The sequence below is a fragment of the Serinus canaria genome, chromosome 4 (assembly GCF_022539315.1).
Source record: "Serinus canaria isolate serCan28SL12 chromosome 4, serCan2020, whole genome shotgun sequence".
NCBI classification, from domain to species: Eukaryota; Metazoa; Chordata; class Aves; order Passeriformes; family Fringillidae; genus Serinus; species Serinus canaria.
Window position 1 is genome coordinate 24,088,568 of NC_066317.1, and position 17,874 is coordinate 24,106,441.

The window sequence follows — 17,874 nt, forward strand, 5'->3', positions numbered from 1 at the left end:
CTATTACTACATTATCTATTACTGCACTACTTCTATGAGATCTTGTGTTTGTTTGTTTTGACTTAAAACAGATGGAAATTTTACTGCTATAAATTTCTAGTTTCACAGAGGTTTCACTGGGTCCTGATCTCTTTAATGCCTTTGTTACCAAACTGGATGGTTTGGTAACAAAGGCATTAAAGTTTGTTGATGACCCCAAGTTTGCTGATGACCCCAAACTGAGAGGATGGCTGACATGCCAGAGGGTCATCCAGAGAGACCTCAACAGGCTGGAGCAATGGGCTGGCAAGGGCTCTATGCAGGTCAGCAAAGGAAAGTGCAAAGTTCTGCACCTGCAGAGGAGCAAGCCCATGCACTGCACACTGACAGCTTTGCAGAGAAGAGCCTGGGGTCCTGGTGGACACCAGGCTGAACTGGAGCCAGCAGTATGACCATGCTGGAAAGGCAGTATCCTGGGCTACATTAGCAGGACTGCTGCCAGCAGGTCAAGAGAGGTGATCCTTCGCCTCTACTCAACACTGGTAAGGCCATACTTGGATTGCTGGGTTTATCCCTGGGCTCCCAAATACAAGAGAGATACAAAGCTACTGGAGAGGAGTCCAGAAAAGGACCACCAAGTATTTAAAGGACAAGACCATTTGTCCCAGGGGGAAAGGCTGAGAGAAACAGGACTCTTTAGCCTGAAAGATGAGAAGGCTCGGGGGAATCTCATTAATGTGGAATAATACTTGAAAGGAAGGTGGTGTAATGCAGATGGAGCCAGGTACTTGCCAATAGTGTCCAGTGACAAGACAAGAGGCTATGGACTCAAACAGGAGATTCTGCCTGAACATGAGGAAACACTTTTTCACTGTGACAGTGAATGCTGCCATGGGCTGCCCAGAGAGAGTGAGGGCTTTTCAGCCTTGGAACAATTCAAAAACTGCCTGGACACAGTTCTGGGCAACCAGCTGTTCAACCTCCCTGCTTGAGGAGAGAGGTTGAACCAGGTGGCCAACAGAGGTCCCTTTCACTCTCAACTATTCTTTCAGAGTTTGCAGTTTAATATAAAGTTGAACAGAGAATCTGGGTCAACAAAATCAAAACTAAATGAAAACTCTTCCTCAGAGCATCTGCAGTAGGTTTTCCTGCCTACCACTTCCCCTTAGCATTTAAAATAGACTAGGAATTTTCTGTATGTCAAAACAAGATTGAAATCAAATAAAGAATTCCATTAGACACAGCCATTTGCCCCTTGAGAATAGCAATTTAAAGTCATTTATACAGGCAGTTCTAGGTCAATTTATTAGCAACTAATACCAGAGGATTCACGTCATTACACAACTATAGCTGAGCTTAGGAAAGCAAAGATACAGCACCTGAAACCAAATGAAACCTGGTTTTCCCTCAGGAAAGAGGGACCAAGTGTGATTTATTTATTTTCAGCTAATTTATTTCATCTTTGTTAGAATTCATGTAGAGATTCAGGTTCATTATGAGAAAAATAGAACAGCCTAAAGGACCAGGTTAAAGTGGTGCTTGATCATTTCTCTCTGGAAAAGCATTGTTATAATTTATAATTTACAATTTATAATTTATATAGGAAGTCTGGGCAGCATACCCATACTTGCCCTCTCCCTCCTCCCCCAGTATTGGCAAAGAGCCCAAGGCACAGGGAGGAACAAAGTTATGAAAACTGTTTGACAGTCTAAGCTGGTACCTTAGGCACTTGTAAATAATTTTCTTCTGGTTCTGCATCTCCCAGTGTATTTCTTGCTGTAAGGACCATAATTCATGAGCAGGAACAATTGAATCCATGCTGCACCAAATTATTTTCTGCTTTTGTCATAAAGACAATTCTGGTAACTTTTCAGGTTGATTTATGCCTCTTCCTTATATATTAAAATTCTTATACATCCCAAGAAGTTCTAGCTTGCAGTTTGACTCATGAAAGAGAAAACTTAGCTGAAGTCCATAATTTTTTCAGGTAACATACAAAACTGCTGGCCAGCTTAATTCAATACAGTTCCTATTAGAATTATGTGAACAAGAGCATGTCTTCATGCAAATCTCTTCTGTTAATGTTATCTTTTTCTTTTGTGGAAATTATAGCAGAAATTGTGAGGTTAAGTTTGGTTTCAACTCACTTCATATTTGTGGTTTTTGATTCTTAAAAGCTTTTTAATACCTATCCTCTGCACGGCATACATGACTCTTTTCCTGTTTTATTTTATTTCTATTTTACTGAGTTATGGAGAATAATCTGGTGATTACATTTTTGGTTTTTGGGTTGTTTTCTTTTTTAAAGAATCTGTCATCTGCCTCTAATGTTGTTGAACAGAAGGTTTTTATGCACCTCTTGCCCATGAAAAAGACAGTGCGCTGTTGATACGAAGTGTTGCTCAATATGTATTTTCTTTCCATATAAGCAATATTTCTTTGGTAAATACCACTAAGGCTGAATGTCTTGCTTCTGCCTCAGTTTTGGTCTCTTCCCTCTGACTGCTAAATGCATGTGCATGCATCCCATGGAGACGATCATGATTTAAGTACTGATGATGTACTGATGATGCAGTACAGCGTTCTTGTGTTCGAGCATTGGCCTTCCTGAGGAAAGCAGGCAGCATCAGGCATTGGCTGCACGGTGTAAAACTGGACATGAAGAGCTGTAGCACGTTCTGAAAAACATATGCTGTAAAGCTATAGGAGCTGTATTAGACTCAGTGTATTGCTGGAACAGTAGAACCTTACAAAAGTTACAGGGAAAAAAGCAAGGCAAAGTAGACTGACTCCCTAATGAACAGGGTAATGTTAAATTTGGGGGATTATCATTCTGATGCCCTGTGCAAAATATGTTTGGTATCAAAAATTGGTTATGTGGAGAGCTAGAAATCTTTTTAAATTATATATTCATATTTCATACATACGAAATTTTACAGAGTCTTGAAAGGCAAATTATTGTTTATTTACAGGGGAAGATAACTTTGCACTGTAATGAAATGTAGTAAACTTCAACAAAAATACTACTCATAGTGTTTAAAGAAGGATCAAGTGTACATGGGGAAAAATTACAGAAAAAAACCAAATTAATTTAGAAGACTTCATGCAGAAAAAGCATATGGAAGCTTTTGAACTAGTATTCAAAAACCAAGGTTTATCTGCATAGAAGGTAATTAGATACTACAGTGTCTGACAGGTTGGATGACTTTTCTACCCTTTCAAGAAGGTTTACTAAGAGAGAGCTGGAGTATAAGAGTGATTTAGCTGATTGAATTGCTGTATTTCCTTGATACCTTATAGTTTTCTTAGTAGCATGGAAATCATAGAGATTTTTATGTGCCATGTGACAGAGATAAAATTTACTTAATAAATTTTACTTTTAAATATACCGTAGAATTGCATAGCCCCAGAGGAAAAGTAGTGACATTGAAAGTCTCATAGGAAATTCGGACTTGGATTCTTTCCTTCTGTTCCATTTCGTAAGGACTATACTTGTTACATTAACAGCACAAATGCAGACTGTGACCCTGCTTGCCATTAGCTGCAAATCAAGTGTTTTTTATTCAAGTTGTGCTGTGATTTAGTGACTTGGGATAGTGTGGGATTTGTGGTCAACTTTCTCAGCCTCAGCGAGGGTGAAATACCTAGAAAAGAGTAAGGGTGGATTTGTGGTTAAAGCATGAAATTGAAAAACAGGAGATCTGTTCCTGATTTGATGACAGATTATTTGATTTGTGGAAAAGTAATTTTTCTGTTCCTTAATTTCTGCTTAGGTAAGTGGGAGTGTTATTGACTGATTCTGCTGAATAGAGGACTTGATTTATTAAAATTCATAATGTGCTTTAAGACAAGGAGGAAGTCAATATTAGGAAAGAGGACTCAAAAGAACTTATTTAATACCTTCCTCAAAGAAAAGTTAGTTGGCAGTAGAATACCCTGAAAGCAAAATCTTCTATTGGTGTGTTTCTGTCCAATTCATAGGTATGTGTAACAACAAGGATAAATTTTAAAGTTCTTTCAGTGTGATTACTGTCATATCTACCATATTCTATCAACTGCCATATTTACCAATATCTGTTAGCCTAAAATATCTGCCTCTTATATTTTTACAGCTCTTTTTTTTTTTTTTTTTTTTAATATTACCTGTCCAGATGATGCCAGAGAGTATTCTGGAAACCATTTCTATTCTGTTAGTTTTCCCCCTTGGGAATGGTTATAGCAACAAAGAACAGACAAAAACCCAGAGTTCATCCTGCAGCACAAGTTTGGAGCACTGAAACTGCTGGGCACAGCCTACCCCAGGTAAAGTAAAAGTAAGTAGTGCTGTTAGAGAGGAGCAGGTCCCAAGCACACAAGGTTCATTTCACTAGACAAAACTGCAAATAAGCTTGTCTTCCATAGAACTGGGTTTCCTGTTGTTTACACGTGTTTTTAGTTGATGTTCCCAGTTACATGTATGGCTCATGACAGTGATCCTTGATTCTTTAATGGACTATACACTCAAATATGCTCTGCACTGTACAGTTGTGGATTTTTGAACTATTACTACTGTCCTGAGCAGTGCATTGAACATGTTCCCCTATGTGTTGTTAAACTGCAGTGTGCCAGATGTCACTCTGTCACATTCTCTGTCCCAGAAGCAGCAGTTGCTCTCAACACTTTTACCCTCCCTGCAGCAGAATTAGCAAGCCACTCTCTCAAAGCCTTTCTTCTTCTGCCTTACCACCAGGATTCAGATTTGTGTGCAGTCAGATCACTTCATCACTTATGGTGCAGAATACAGCAATAGAATAAGTACCTGGGACTTGGATTCCCTCAGAATTCAGAACCTAAAGGGTTTGCTAATGGTAAGGTCAGCTGCAAGATTTTTCAGCTGCAAGTATTTTCAGCTCTTCCTCTGCTCTCAACACAGTGTATCTTATCAAGTTTAGGGTCTCGATTTGCATGGAAGGGTCTCAGTCTGAGCTCAATATACCCCTGAGACTAGAAGTCTGAGATGAAGATCATGACTGATAGTGTGGCTATTTTGGCACAAGACACATAAAGATAATTATGGAGGAATGAAGAAGAGTAAAAAAAAAAGCAGGAAGGATCACTAGGTTTGCATTAAATGAACAATTTTTCAGTCAAAATTCACCTTCCTATGAGTTTTGACTTTTTTATACAGAAGGACAGCAGCATTGCTGTCCAAAATACTATCTTTCACCGTGTTTCCACTTCACTGTTGCTAATTTTCAGGTAAAAGACTGACTATCATGTTATGCTTAACTGAGTATCTTACCAGTAACTTTAAAGAAACCTGCTTGGACATTTGTTCTAGTCAATCATCTGAGTTCTTGATGCACAGCTGCTGAACTTCTATGTTAGTTAAATCTTGCTGGACATCAGGTCAGCTCACCCGATGGCATCAGCATTTTGCCAGACTTTCATCCTGCTTCACTAAACATAAGGCACAAAAGTGCTTTTTATTGTCATACTGCCAACAGCTTCTCCATCTCCATCTTCTATGTAGTATCTTGAGGCATACCCACACAACTTAATACACCTTTACCTCATCAAGAGATCTGGTTCTTTGACAGCTCACTCAGTAATCCTTCTACTGTCATGGATATGAGAAACTGCCTTGTTAAGAGAACTCCACTAGTCATGATGAACCATTGCCAAAACAAATGAATTCATAAGGGAGTGGATGTTCAGTTCCACTGATGGGTATGGAAGTGTAATATGTGATCTTTCAGTGACTGGTTAACTGTTTTTTTGGGTTGATGTTCCAAAATAAATTGTAAAGGCAGCAGAAGTCAACCAAGAGCAGACAAGCTTAATTAGAGTAGGCACCATGTCTGACCAGCACACTAGTATTACCATACAAGAGAGCCAAACAGGCTGCTGAGGAAGTCTTAAATACTCAGTGCAGTCTGGAGAGATTAAATGATCTTACTGCCATCTGTGAGTGAACATGCTTTAAAGGAATAGTGTGTGCTTTAAAGTTGCTGTGTACATTAAGTACCATTATGCAGCATTGCATTAAAGGAATTGATTTTATGACATGTCCCTTTGGACATGAGAGGGAAAGTGTCAGGTTGCCCTAGACCTTAATTCAGAATGATGTTCAAGTGTTGCTTTTGGCACTTGTCCTGGACTTGGCAGTGGCGTAATCTGTGTACATTTTTTCCCTACAAGTTGGAAAGGCACATGTAGATGCTGTTACCAGAAAGAGATCCCTGTGTTTATCACAAATAGGTTGTATCCCCTTTTGCCCATTAAATCTTGACAGTGATTTCACTATGCATGGTCTGTTACACCACATCACACATCCAAGTTAAAGAAAACAATTATCAATCAGTCTAGAGCTGGCAATCAGCTCTACATTTCAGCAAGGATCTAATACAAGCCAGATGCTCTTCTGTCTTTCCCAAACAGCACCGTGTCACTGCATTCACTGCTTGGCTGTCAGCTTCTCATGTGAATGGAGGGAACCAGGTTTGGTCCTCAGTGGAGTTTTTGTATCCGAGTCCTCCTGGGGGGCTTGCACGTTATCTGAGCACAGGTACAAGCACCTTGCAGAATCATCCCCCTTGTAGCTTCTACAGTTGTTTTTTCTCTGTGTCTGAAAAGTTCTGGGCTGATGCTGTGGACAGAAAGTTTATCATGGGGATGGTATGGTCACAAAAATATGAAAAAAAGGGGGGAAGGAGCATCGGAGGGAGTCTTCTGCTCAAATATAAGCAGAAAGTGCTAAAATCATTTTGAGGAAAAGTGTAATTTTTGAAGGCTTACTAGCAAAATCTGTATTTTCTGCAAAAATGGCCACCTTTGTGCAGCAAAACTTGAATTATCTGTGAAGTGTTTTGAGGGTGGAAAATGCTCTGCACAGAACTAGCAGCTGAAATCTGAAACTTTAAGTCGTGGTTGGCATCCAACTGCTTTCTGAAGGGTTTGGCTTTGTGTTATAGCACAATCCAGAGAAAATCCTTTTTTTCTGCTTCTAAGCTACAGCCAGACTCTTGTAGGAACAGCTGATGAGCTTTATCCTTGATGTAGGCACAATTTAAACAAATGCTGCAACCCAGTCCCAGCGCTTGACCCCATCTGTCTGTAATCAGAGAGCTCTCAGAACAACTCTGACCCTAAACTGGTGACAGGCTGCTATTAGAAGTGTCCTTTGGTAAGTCCCAAAGCCGTAGTTCATAGAAACCAAACAAAAATGAGGGCTGTATTTTAACATGTTAGTGGTGAGTATAGATGCAGTCATTGCTGTCAGTAGCAGCGCGAGCACATTGCATTCTGTGGTGGTTAGTGTTTAAACTTGTCACTTGTTCTTCTGGACAAGGGCTGAATACCTGATTTCATCACACCTGAGAGCTATTAATAGGAGCGTTTGAGACAGAAGAAACCACATACACCTTGTAAGTGTTTTAAAAAAGCTTTGTCGTTGGGAAGGTTTCCTTGGTAAAAGAAGGCCAAATCGTAACCTTCTTGGCATTAGACAGGAGCTTTGCAGAGAGGAGGGCGTAACCATCTTCCTTCAGGAAGTTCGAGATACAAAAGCTCGCGACAAGGAAGCCCACCCTTCTCAGTGCCCCCAGACCGCGGTTTGTGCCTCGCTGTCCGCAGCAGCTGGGGCTCCTTGCCGCTCTCTCCCGCCCCAGGTGTCCCACGCACGCCAGGTGCCCCTGGCAGGGGGAGGCGGCCCCGGGCGGGCCGCGGGCGCCTCTGCCGGGGTCGGGCGGCGCTGCCGCTCCCCGCGCCGCGCCTCCTCCGCCTGGCAGCCAGGCAGGCGGGCAGGGACCGGGAGAGGGAGAAGGAGAGGGAAAGGGAGGGCGCCGAGCTCGCCGCCGCCCCGGAGCTGTGGCAGCGCGGCCGGCCTGGGCGGCAGCCGGACCCCCGCCCGCCCGGCAGCGGGAGCGCCTCGGCCACTGCCGCCCGCCCGGGGCCCCCGCCGGCCATGGAGCTCTCCCTGCGGCTGCTCCTGGCGTCCTGCCTCTCGCTGGGGGCGGCCGGGGAATTTGACAGAAGGTAGGCGCGGGGAGAGCGGGGGCGACGGCCGGGACCGGCCGGGCAGGGCGAAGTCGGCGTTCCCTCGGGGAGAGCGGAGCTAGCCCGGGCTCTCCCCTTTTCGACGCGGGGCGCTGCGGTGGTGCCGGGGCTCCCGCCTGGCACCGGCCCCCGGGGCTGGCTCCCGGCGAGGCGGGGGCGGCCGGAGCCCTCGGCGGGACCCATGAGGCGCTGCCCGGGGCGGGCCGCAGGTGGAGGCGCCGGTGCCGCTCCCGGGGTTCCCGCACGGACCTGCCGGCCCCCGAGCCGCCCGCCCCTGCCCGGCGCCGCTCGGTGCTCGGCAGCCTGAGCACGGGCTTAGGTACAAGATAAGTTTATTGCTCTGACGGGGCCGCGTCCCGAAAGAATTAAAAGCAAAGCGCATCGCGTGCTGTAGAGATAAAATTAGCTTATTGAAGCTCGGAGGCACTCCCAGCATTCGGCGGCGGAGATCGCGGCTCAAGTCATAACACGAACCGCGGGGCGCGTGTGCCCGCGGGCCGTGTCGCGTCCTGTCGCGTCGTGTCGTGCCAGGTGTCGCGACCGGCGGCGCTGCAGGGAGCGGGCACTACGCCCTGCGGGACAAGTGGGCAGCGCGACCCGCGCCCTCCCCGGGGATTCTTTCTTCTTCTTCTTCTTCTTCTTTCTTTTTCGTTTTCTAGTAGGATCTGTTCAAATGCAGCGCTCACGGGGTTTCAGCCTGTCGTTTAAAGACGTTGCTAATTCGTGTCAATAGTTTATAACTGCATGGGGCCGTGCTATCTTTTCCTTGGAACAAGAAAAGACCACAGCTCTCCTTTTATATTGAATTTCTGTTTAAAAGTCCAATAAGCTTTTTTAAATTTCCTTTAATGTTTCAGTCAGAAAATTTTGAGAGTTTTCATTGAGAAATATTTGTGAATTCAAACAATGCCTAAACTTTATGATGGCATTTATTCCATACTATAGGTTCTGTTTCAGACTTCTGAACTTCTGTTCAGTGCCAGCCTGGGAGTGGCAGCAGTGAGCGTGCTGCAAAGCATGTCAACTTTTTCAGGCTTTGCTCAGTTATCCTGACTATCATTTCCCTTCTTCACCTATTGTCGTTTGCATCTTTTTGAACTAAACAAAGGATTAATGGTAGAAATATCCCAGGCTCAGCTGAGAGCAGTTATTCTCTTCAAAAAAAGTAAAAAAATTATACATCTCTATACAGGAGAGGTTTTTGCTGTTCTTTGTTTTTTGGGGTTTTAGGTTGGTAGATTAATTTTATTTTTTTACTCTGGGATGATTTGAGCTGCTTTTACAATGTTTCAGCAGACTTTGTTGAACTGTCTTGTACAGGTGGCCCAGACAAATGGTCTCGTCTGCAGGACTGTGTCACTTTGGAAGCAGAATTGACTGCTGCTGGGGCTGGGCCCGGGTGGCCTGGGGACAGTGCCAACGTGAGTATCATTGCTGCTGGGGCTTCTAGTCACTTGTAGAGAAGGCTTGTACACACCTAGTCATGTCTTTCACGTCTTCACACACATCCTTACCATGCAGGGCTAGGCTTTTGCACGTGTGTGCCTGCCTGACTTAGAAGGATGCTGTCATGTTAAAATTCTGTCAGCTTTTAACAGTGCTAAAAATGATTGCAGTCAAATAAGATAAAATGGAGTTAGGGCAGTGAGAATTTGGAAATTTCTTTTTGGTTTCTGCTTTTTTTGTGCTCTGATCTTATAACCTGGTGTAACTACACTGTGTCATGTTACAGGTGCTGGAGGGTGATATTTGCATCCAAGAAGGAAACCAAAATTACTGATATTTCACTTAGAACATTGATGGAAATGTTCCAATTAAGTATTAAGCTCAAGTGTTCTTTCAATAAACCTAAACTAAGGGAATAAATTTGCCTGACAGCATCCTTTTACTGGTCACACGTGAAAAGACACATCCCTGAGATTCTCACATCTATCTAGACTCTTTGATATGGCTGCAGGATAAACCAGTAGATAAGTCTTCATCATTGACCACACCTTCAATAGGAATTCTGTGGAAGCAGCTAGTACTGTGTAGAAATTAAAACTGTTAGGAGTGACATAGAGACCTCAGCTTGTTAAAATTACTACCATTGATACTGGGGATGCTTACTCATGTGTTTAACACTCATACATGAGGGACATCCTGAAGTTTTTGTAGGAGCAAGCCTATAAACATTGGTCCTTAGCTTTTTTTATTTTATTTTTTTTTTTTTAGTTAGACATAAATATTTGTTGATGAGATAATTTTCTGTCAAGCCGTTTTCAAAAGAAAACAGGTGGTAAATGCTGTAAGTTCCTAGTCTGCAGGGCAAGTATTTGGCAAAAGGTAGGAAAAGCATTGGAGATGCAACTCTCAGCAAAGGTTTTGTTCAAATCTGTAAGCAGCAGTTTCTCTCTTCCCAAGTATGTTAGAAGCCCACAAGGTTTAATAGATACATAAGATGACGAGTAAAAAACTATGGGAAGTACTTCTGGAATGCAACATCCCTGATGCTGTTTTTTTGATGCAGAGTTCTCAGGTTGATACCTCTCAGGCCATACAATGAATAATTTTGATTTTTAGGGCTCCAATTGGTAACAGGTAGTCCTTTCCTTGGCATAAATATTTATGGAGACAGAAAAATATTTAGTAGGTTGATTGAGGCTACTCCAGAGGCAATAGGATCTATGTCCATCTTTTATGATGCAGTTTTATTTGAAAATCATTGTGTGTTTAAATGTTTGAGGCTATGAAGGTTTAGCTGGCAAATATCAATAATATGCTTTGTTTGAAAAAAAACAAACAAAACCAAAATAGTCCAGACTACTGTGTCACTTTTCTTAGACAAGTTGTCTTCCATTTTGTGACCATAAGTTACAGCTCATGTTTAGGTGAAAGTCAATTTCTCATTATTAACAAATCTGATTGGTGTTTGCATTTTTATGATATTGTGAGACAGAAGTTTCATAAATTATACTATCAAAAGATTCATAATTAAAAACTGGAAACGAGATAAAAGTAATAATGCACAGAAAGTATATTTTATTTGCTGTTCTTTGAATTCTGTCAGTAAGTAATTTTTAGTGCTAGTTTTTCCAGATACTATGCATGCTTTTTTCTTTTCCTTAAGGCTGAAGGTAGGTGAATTCTCACCTCATTCCACTGCATTTTAGTCCATTATCCACAAATTTGTCTCCATGCTCATTTAGAAGACATGTAGATAGGCATTTTCCGGGATCATCTCCAGTAATTGGCACCAGACTTTCAAAAGAAAACAATCACTTAGGTGTCAAAAAGTTTTTCCCCACTTTTTTTTTTCTTTACATACTGATAATTTTTGAATTGCTGGGTCAGAAGAGTCTCATATATTTAGGTGAAAATATTACTGAAACCATCAGCAGCTCCTTCTCTGTTCTAAATGGGAAACAAACTACTGGCAAAATAAAACACGAAAATCTGCCCCAGTTGCGGGTGGTGAAAATTCCAGACATATCACCAAGCAGGAGATTACATTAAATGGAAGTGAATCTCTCTAGTGCTTGCAGCCAAATAGAAAATCTGTAGTCAACTCTCCACCTTGGGAATGTGGCACCCAGTATGTAGGATTAACCTGGCACAGAAGGCAACATTCTTGGCCTCAGAGGAAAACTTGGGTATTTTACTCTACAAAGGAATATCACTGGAATTTTTCCAAAAAGTCAAGAGAATATTTCTTCTGCTTTCTCTCTGGTCAAAAGTAAAGCTCTTAGCCCTGTCCCCAAAACGAGTGGCATAAATAGATCTCAGACTTTCTCTACTAGATGTACATTTCCTTTGGTGTTTTAGTAGCAGTTCTGTTTGCACAAAGAAAACAACTATAGAGTCAGGCTTAAAAATTAGTAGTGAGACCCAATAAATTTATGAATTTATAAATTGTCGAAAAAAGAAGCTTCAAATATTTAGGCAATAATGCTGAGCTCTTTCTTAGTGAGTTGGAACTGCTGTTTGTCAAACTAACTTGAGCCATCTTTGGTATGCCTGCAACTGCTGCAGCAGTCCGTACCTTTGGACTGTCACCTGCTTACTCATGCATAATTTACCACACGAGCACTAATTATCTCTAAATTTATCCTTCTGACAACAAATGTGAGGGGAGAGACGTGCTGGAGCCAGAGTGGAGCAGGCACACAGATACATGATAGGGTGGTCCCAGTTTGCAGAGACCTCTGAACTGTGATGAGCCAAGGGCATGTGGTCACTGATAGACCTGGATGTGTTTTCTGCTGTCCAGCTGAGCTGCTCCACCAATATTGCCCAAGATGTGAGCATGCCCTCTGTCCACAGCTATTGAGAAAAAAATGTGTTTAAATAAACCAGCAGTGGGATTTAAGGTAGTGGTTTAATTTTGACAAATGCTTAAGCCTGGATATGTCAGCTCTAGCAGAGCAGGAGTGTGGTGCAGCTGATGAGTGTCATTAAGGCCTTAAGCTTTGGTGACTCCATGCTGCTGATCTTCCATCCATAATCCATCCAGAGAGTTGCAAATGGAAACTGAACTGTGTTAGTTAAACTTGGTTTTGTGAAGTGTGAAATTATTCCTTTTATGTCCCTTTGACTGGCAAGGGAGTGCACGTGGAGCATAATCATGCTTAGTGCTGCTTAGCAACGCCACTCGGCATAACTCAGCTGTCTTCTCCTCTTATAAACATGTAGGAAGAAGTTGAAATAGGGCCCTCCTTTAATCTACACTTCTTTCTTTACAACATCCTCTCTCCTCTTTACACCAATCAAGACTTTTTGCACGTAGGTCTGATCTGTCTGTAAGCTTCTTTCCAGAGCCTGTCAGTGTCAGCTGTAACATCTCAGCCAGTAGAAGTATTCACTCTGCAGTGACAAGAAATTCTCTTCCCAAATGCCCTTTCAAATTCCAGTAAATGTGCTTAGAAGTTGTCCTTCAAACTGAAAGAATCAAGAACTTTGAATCAGGTTGGATTTTTTCTTTTCTTTTTCTTTCTTATGGGTTTTGAACACCCAAGTGAGATCCATGTTTAGGCAGCTAAATGCATTTTGAGACTGATAAAAATATGGGCATGTTTTCAAAGGGTCTGAACAATGTAACTCAAATTCATTGGCATTTCTTAGTCCTTGTAAATTGAAAGTCCATCCGTGCTTGTTTAGTGGCTTAAATTTAGAACTGTGCATATCTTCCCTCATTAACATAACTAAGTAGCTTTTCTTAGATTTTGATTTGGTATGTCAAAGATGAATTAATTCAACCTGGTGTGTTGAAAGGCTAATTTGGAAGCAACAGAAATTATGTTTTAACACCAACTATTGGTGCTCCCATGAAGTGCCCTTATCATTGATAGGGTTGAGTTTTTACACTGAGGAACTCCCTGCATCAATGCTGTAAAGTTAGATCTTAAATATCCCACTTGAAATTAGTCCAAAAATCCCATGTTGTTTCCCAGCCTGCAGGATTTACCTGCACTTTAATTAGTAGGAGTGGGAGTAATAGCTATAAGTGGGAATAATCACACAAAAGCCTACCTCTCTGAAAGATGGTATGTTGATAAAGTACCTGATGAAATATGTGTAAAAATAGGGTTGTTGTTGTCTTGCTTTATGTCTTACTGTTGTGCATGCAGCTGAGCTATAACCCAGAGTAAAAGTGAGGGCAGAAGGAGTTGCATCTGGATTTCTTTTCTCAGAGCAGGGGAGGTGACTTCCTGTAACACAGTATTTTTGGTGAAAGCAGGTATCAATAGTGCATTTTTAATTCCTAAATGCTTTTGTATTTTAAGGCAACAGCATCTGTGGTACTGCATGTGCAGTCCTAACCCAGAGCCCATTCAAGGAGTTTTAAAGGATACAGGGAAAACCAAGTCAGGATACGTGTCCTTGCACACATCTTGCACAAATGCAAAAAAAATAATTCCTTGTGGGTGTTTTTGGCACTCATCTATCTAGGTTCCCTCAAAGCTGTTCTTAAAACTAATGGTCTGTCTGCTTCTTTTTTAGCTGGCTTACAAATATCTCTGTAGTTCTTTCAAAAGCTATAAAAATAATTTCTGCTTGTGTGTGTGTGTGTCTTTCATGAACAAAATACACCTGCTTTGAACCTGGGTGTGTCTCTGTAATTGATTTGTACACCAGTTATATGTAGTCAAGGTACACTACAGATGTGAAGATTGTTTCAAAATTTTAGCTGCAGTTCAAAAGCAGAAAACTGTGGAAAGAGATAATATTTGAACATAGATTTTAAAAGTTCAACAGGGTTTTTAAAAGAAAAGCAAAATGAAGTGGCTTGAATTCTCGTTCTGCATTACAGTTTGGACAACTCCTTTGCTGGAGGTGATGACAAAAATGGTTCCTTTTGCTGTGTTAACATAGATAGATAACATAAGACCACATCTGCAACTTCTATAAACAAATGCAGATCTACTGTCAGACCCTCTGCTGACTGGAGTCTGTGTGGAGTCAGCAGATTTTGTCTGATGGATAGGAAGTTTGACCAACAGAAGATGCTTAACAGGAATAAAATTTTACTGAACATGGGTTTGATAAGCAGTGATATTTGATGACTTCACCCATTTCTATGCGTAATTCTCCTTAAACAGTAAGAAAATCCATGCAGTCTGTCTCAAGAAGGGGTGGTGAAGATGTGTGTGCTCTTTCAGAGAGCCCATTGGTTGTAACCCATCTGGTTACCTCCCCTTGCTGAGGTTTGAATGTTTTACCTGGGAAGCAAACCCAGAGTAGGTCAACAAAGTAGTTTTCCACCACAATTGGCTTAAAGGCCTAGGGACAGAACAGTCAAGGATGTATAAAGTCAAACCATCAGTTTACACCTCCCCTTAGCTTAGCATCATTAAAAAAGCGTTAATTGAAGGATGTCAGGCTGGCATTTAGATTTAGCCAGACCTGGTAGAAAGCATATGATTTCAGGAAGTTCTAAAGAGGACTGGCAAGAGAGAGGAGCTTGTACAAGTTGATGTATAGCAGATGCAGGCATAACTGAGTGCTTTGCTGGGAACTGTGCATGCTGCTGTCCTCTCACAACCCTTGGGAAGGCTCTTGCAGTGTCTGTGCTGCTGTCCTAAGGAGCTCAGAGGCTGTGTACCTATTCTGTGCAATCTCTTACAGGGGTGTGAGGTGGTGGGAGGGGGAGGAAGCAGTGTCTGGGCTCTCATTGATGCTTAGAAGGAGATTTTGTATTGGTAAAAATGAAGATGATTTACCCATATAAATCATCCAACACATCAATGGGAGAAGAGGCCATGGGCAGCTTAGGATTTCTGTTTCCTGCATGTAACATTGCTTTCAGTGGAAATGGCAATTCTGTATAGTCCAAGATGCACAAAAATAAAACCATGATTTTCTCAATAATGACCTGTGAAAATACTGGTTTCTAGTAGGCTGATCCACTAAAAGAAACATCCCTAAAGTCAGTAAGAGTTTTGCTACTGAATTTGGGGTTGCAAGGTCACAGTCTGAATTAATGCATTTTGTTGGCAGTGTTTAATAAATACTGATATGGAGCGTATCTACTTCTTATAAAATGACTGACATTTTTGTGCATCCCTGGTACTTTTCAAAGAAAAGGCATTTTATACAGAATTGCAATACTGCTTTACACTGCTATCAAGAATAAAAATGAGGTTTTGCTATTTTTATTCAATTTTTTTCCAGTTTAGAACCTTTATGCCTTTAAAGCATGACTTGACTGTGTTAAAGAAACAGTATCCTTTTCCATTTCCCTACTGCATTCCTCATGCACTTCATATGCAGATTAGTAGTTTTGCAGCCTGCTTTTTTTCTAAGGAGATGTCATCAGTAATCAATTTGACCAACTGCAACTGTAGTATATTCGTAATTGCATCTTCTCTGAAAGCCCAGAAACAACCTGAGGAGCTTCCTTTCACTGTAACCAAGGCTAAGGGACTTCCTGGTTAAAATTAAACAAGTTGCAATCATAGAAAACCCTTAAGTGTTGGTCACACACTACTGAAAATACAGAGAGCTGCTGTTGCTCAAGTCCCAGCCTGCTATCACAAGGCTGTGTAGCCTAGCAAGCCATGCTGCTAACATTACATTTATTGGCAAATAAATTGATTTCAAATAGCCTGAAACACATATCTGTGTTTTCATCTTATTTGAGTTTTGTAGCATATCTTGTTTCATGTGGTAGCAAGAGCTGAAAAGGTTTCTTTTTAAGTAAGTATTACTTTTAACTTAGATGACATTACATTTTAAAATGTTATAAAAATCACCAGTAAATTTGTGTGCCCACATGTTTATTGGTTGCAGATGTTCAGATACATATAAATGGGTATAGTTTTAATTGCTCTCAAATTAGCATCCAGATACTAGGCCTTTGTGTTTGAGCTGTGGAGACACAGCATTAAGTTAAAAATATATACTCATACTTAAATGAAAGGATACTGTGTCTTTAAGAAAAGCATTTGTGCTCTGTTGATGGAAATGTTGAACCTGAACCATGAAACATGAGAATTTTTACAACTACTTACTGTATGAAGCTTGACAAAGTGTAGTTCCTTGGTTGATTGAATAAGAATAGCATCACATCATTATATTTAATTACTCTTGGGTATCAGAATGTGTTTGTTAAATCTCATAATAAATTACTGATATAAGGTATTTCCATTTTTAAATGTGTACCAGAATTTTTTTTTTTTCAGAAAAGCTATGAATGTTGAATGTATGTAATTCTCCAGGAATGTAACAAGTTGATAAAAACCACAGCCAAGTCCATCCTTCTTACAGAGAAAAAAAAAAAAAAAGCTGGAATTTCTTTTTTGGATATTTGTTTTGCAGCGTTCTACGTCTTAAGGCAGAGAATAGCCAGCCTAAGGTGCCAGCCCAAAGGTTAGCTGAACATATTTCTTGAAATACTTTTGGCAAGTTTATAACTTGGAGTTATGGCCTTGAAGTCATAAGTTTACATGGAAAATTTAATATGTGACAAGGAGGTAATTTTTTGTTTCTTTTCATTTTTTTAAGCATTTGATTTGGGGAAGATGAGGGGTGAAAGAAATTACCAGGGCTATTTTATCCCAGATGCCTATACAGTGATATACTTATTTTCTAAAATACGACACTTTTCCCCTTTTCACTCCTTTTCTTTATTTTACCCTCAAGCCCTGTGCAGTATTTTTCCATTTCTGCAAATTGTTTGTACTACCAGCAATGCATTTACAAGCTGTCAGACCTAGGAGGCCTAATTTGCTTTCATGGCATTGAATCATGTGCAGTGAGAGGTTATTTTGGAATGGTGGAGGCACTTATTGCCCCCCACTGCCTGCTTTGCACTTCCACTTCAGGTTCTCCTTCCCAGAACAGGGAAACCTTACAGCCCTTGGTCTCCAGCAGTGTAGAACCTGGCAAAATGAAATCAACATAGTTTATTTTGGTACCCAGGGCTGTAGTCTGCTGCTGCTTAGGAATTGATGTGTCTTGATTGTTCCTGGCTCACTGTGGAGGTTCCAGAGGACTGGAAGCTGGCCAATGTGATGCCTGTTCACAAAAAGGGTGGGAAGGAGGATCCTGGTAATCACAGACCAGTCAGCCTGACCTCAGTACCTGGTAAGGTGATGGAGCAGTTTATACTGAGTGCTGTCACAGAGCACTTGGAGGATGGCCAGGGTGTCAGACCCAGCCAGCAGGGGTTTAGGAGGGGCAGGTCCTGTTTGACCAACCTGGTCTCCTTCTATGACCAAGTGACCCTCCTGGTGGATGCAGAAAGGCTGTGGATGTTGTCTGGACTTCAGCAGGGCTTTTGGCACTGTCTCCCACGGCACACTCCTGGAAAAGCTGGCAGCCTCTGGCTTGGACAGAAGTGTCTTTGCTGGGTTCAGAGCTGGCTGGTGGCCAGGCCCA

General features: G+C 41.5%; 1 protein-coding gene across 4 annotated transcripts in view; it reads left to right on the forward strand.

Moving 5' to 3' along the window:
• Positions 1 to 7,888: 7,888 nt before the first annotated feature.
• The window catches only part of NPNT (nephronectin), a 48,354-nt gene continuing 38,368 nt past the window's right edge, over positions 7,889 to 17,874 (forward strand). For 2 of the 4 annotated variants that reach the window (XM_030239425.2, XM_030239427.2), the window contains exons 1-3: positions 7,889 to 7,995; positions 9,337 to 9,437; positions 16,813 to 16,863. In XM_030239425.2, coding sequence (XP_030095285.1) covers positions 7,925 to 7,995; positions 9,337 to 9,437; positions 16,813 to 16,863 — 223 coding nt within the window. In that variant the 5' untranslated portion in view covers positions 7,889 to 7,924. The remainder of the gene's footprint in view (positions 7,996 to 9,336; positions 9,438 to 16,812; positions 16,864 to 17,874) is intronic. The other 2 variants (XM_030239426.2, XM_050973897.1) reach the window with 1 other exon arrangement.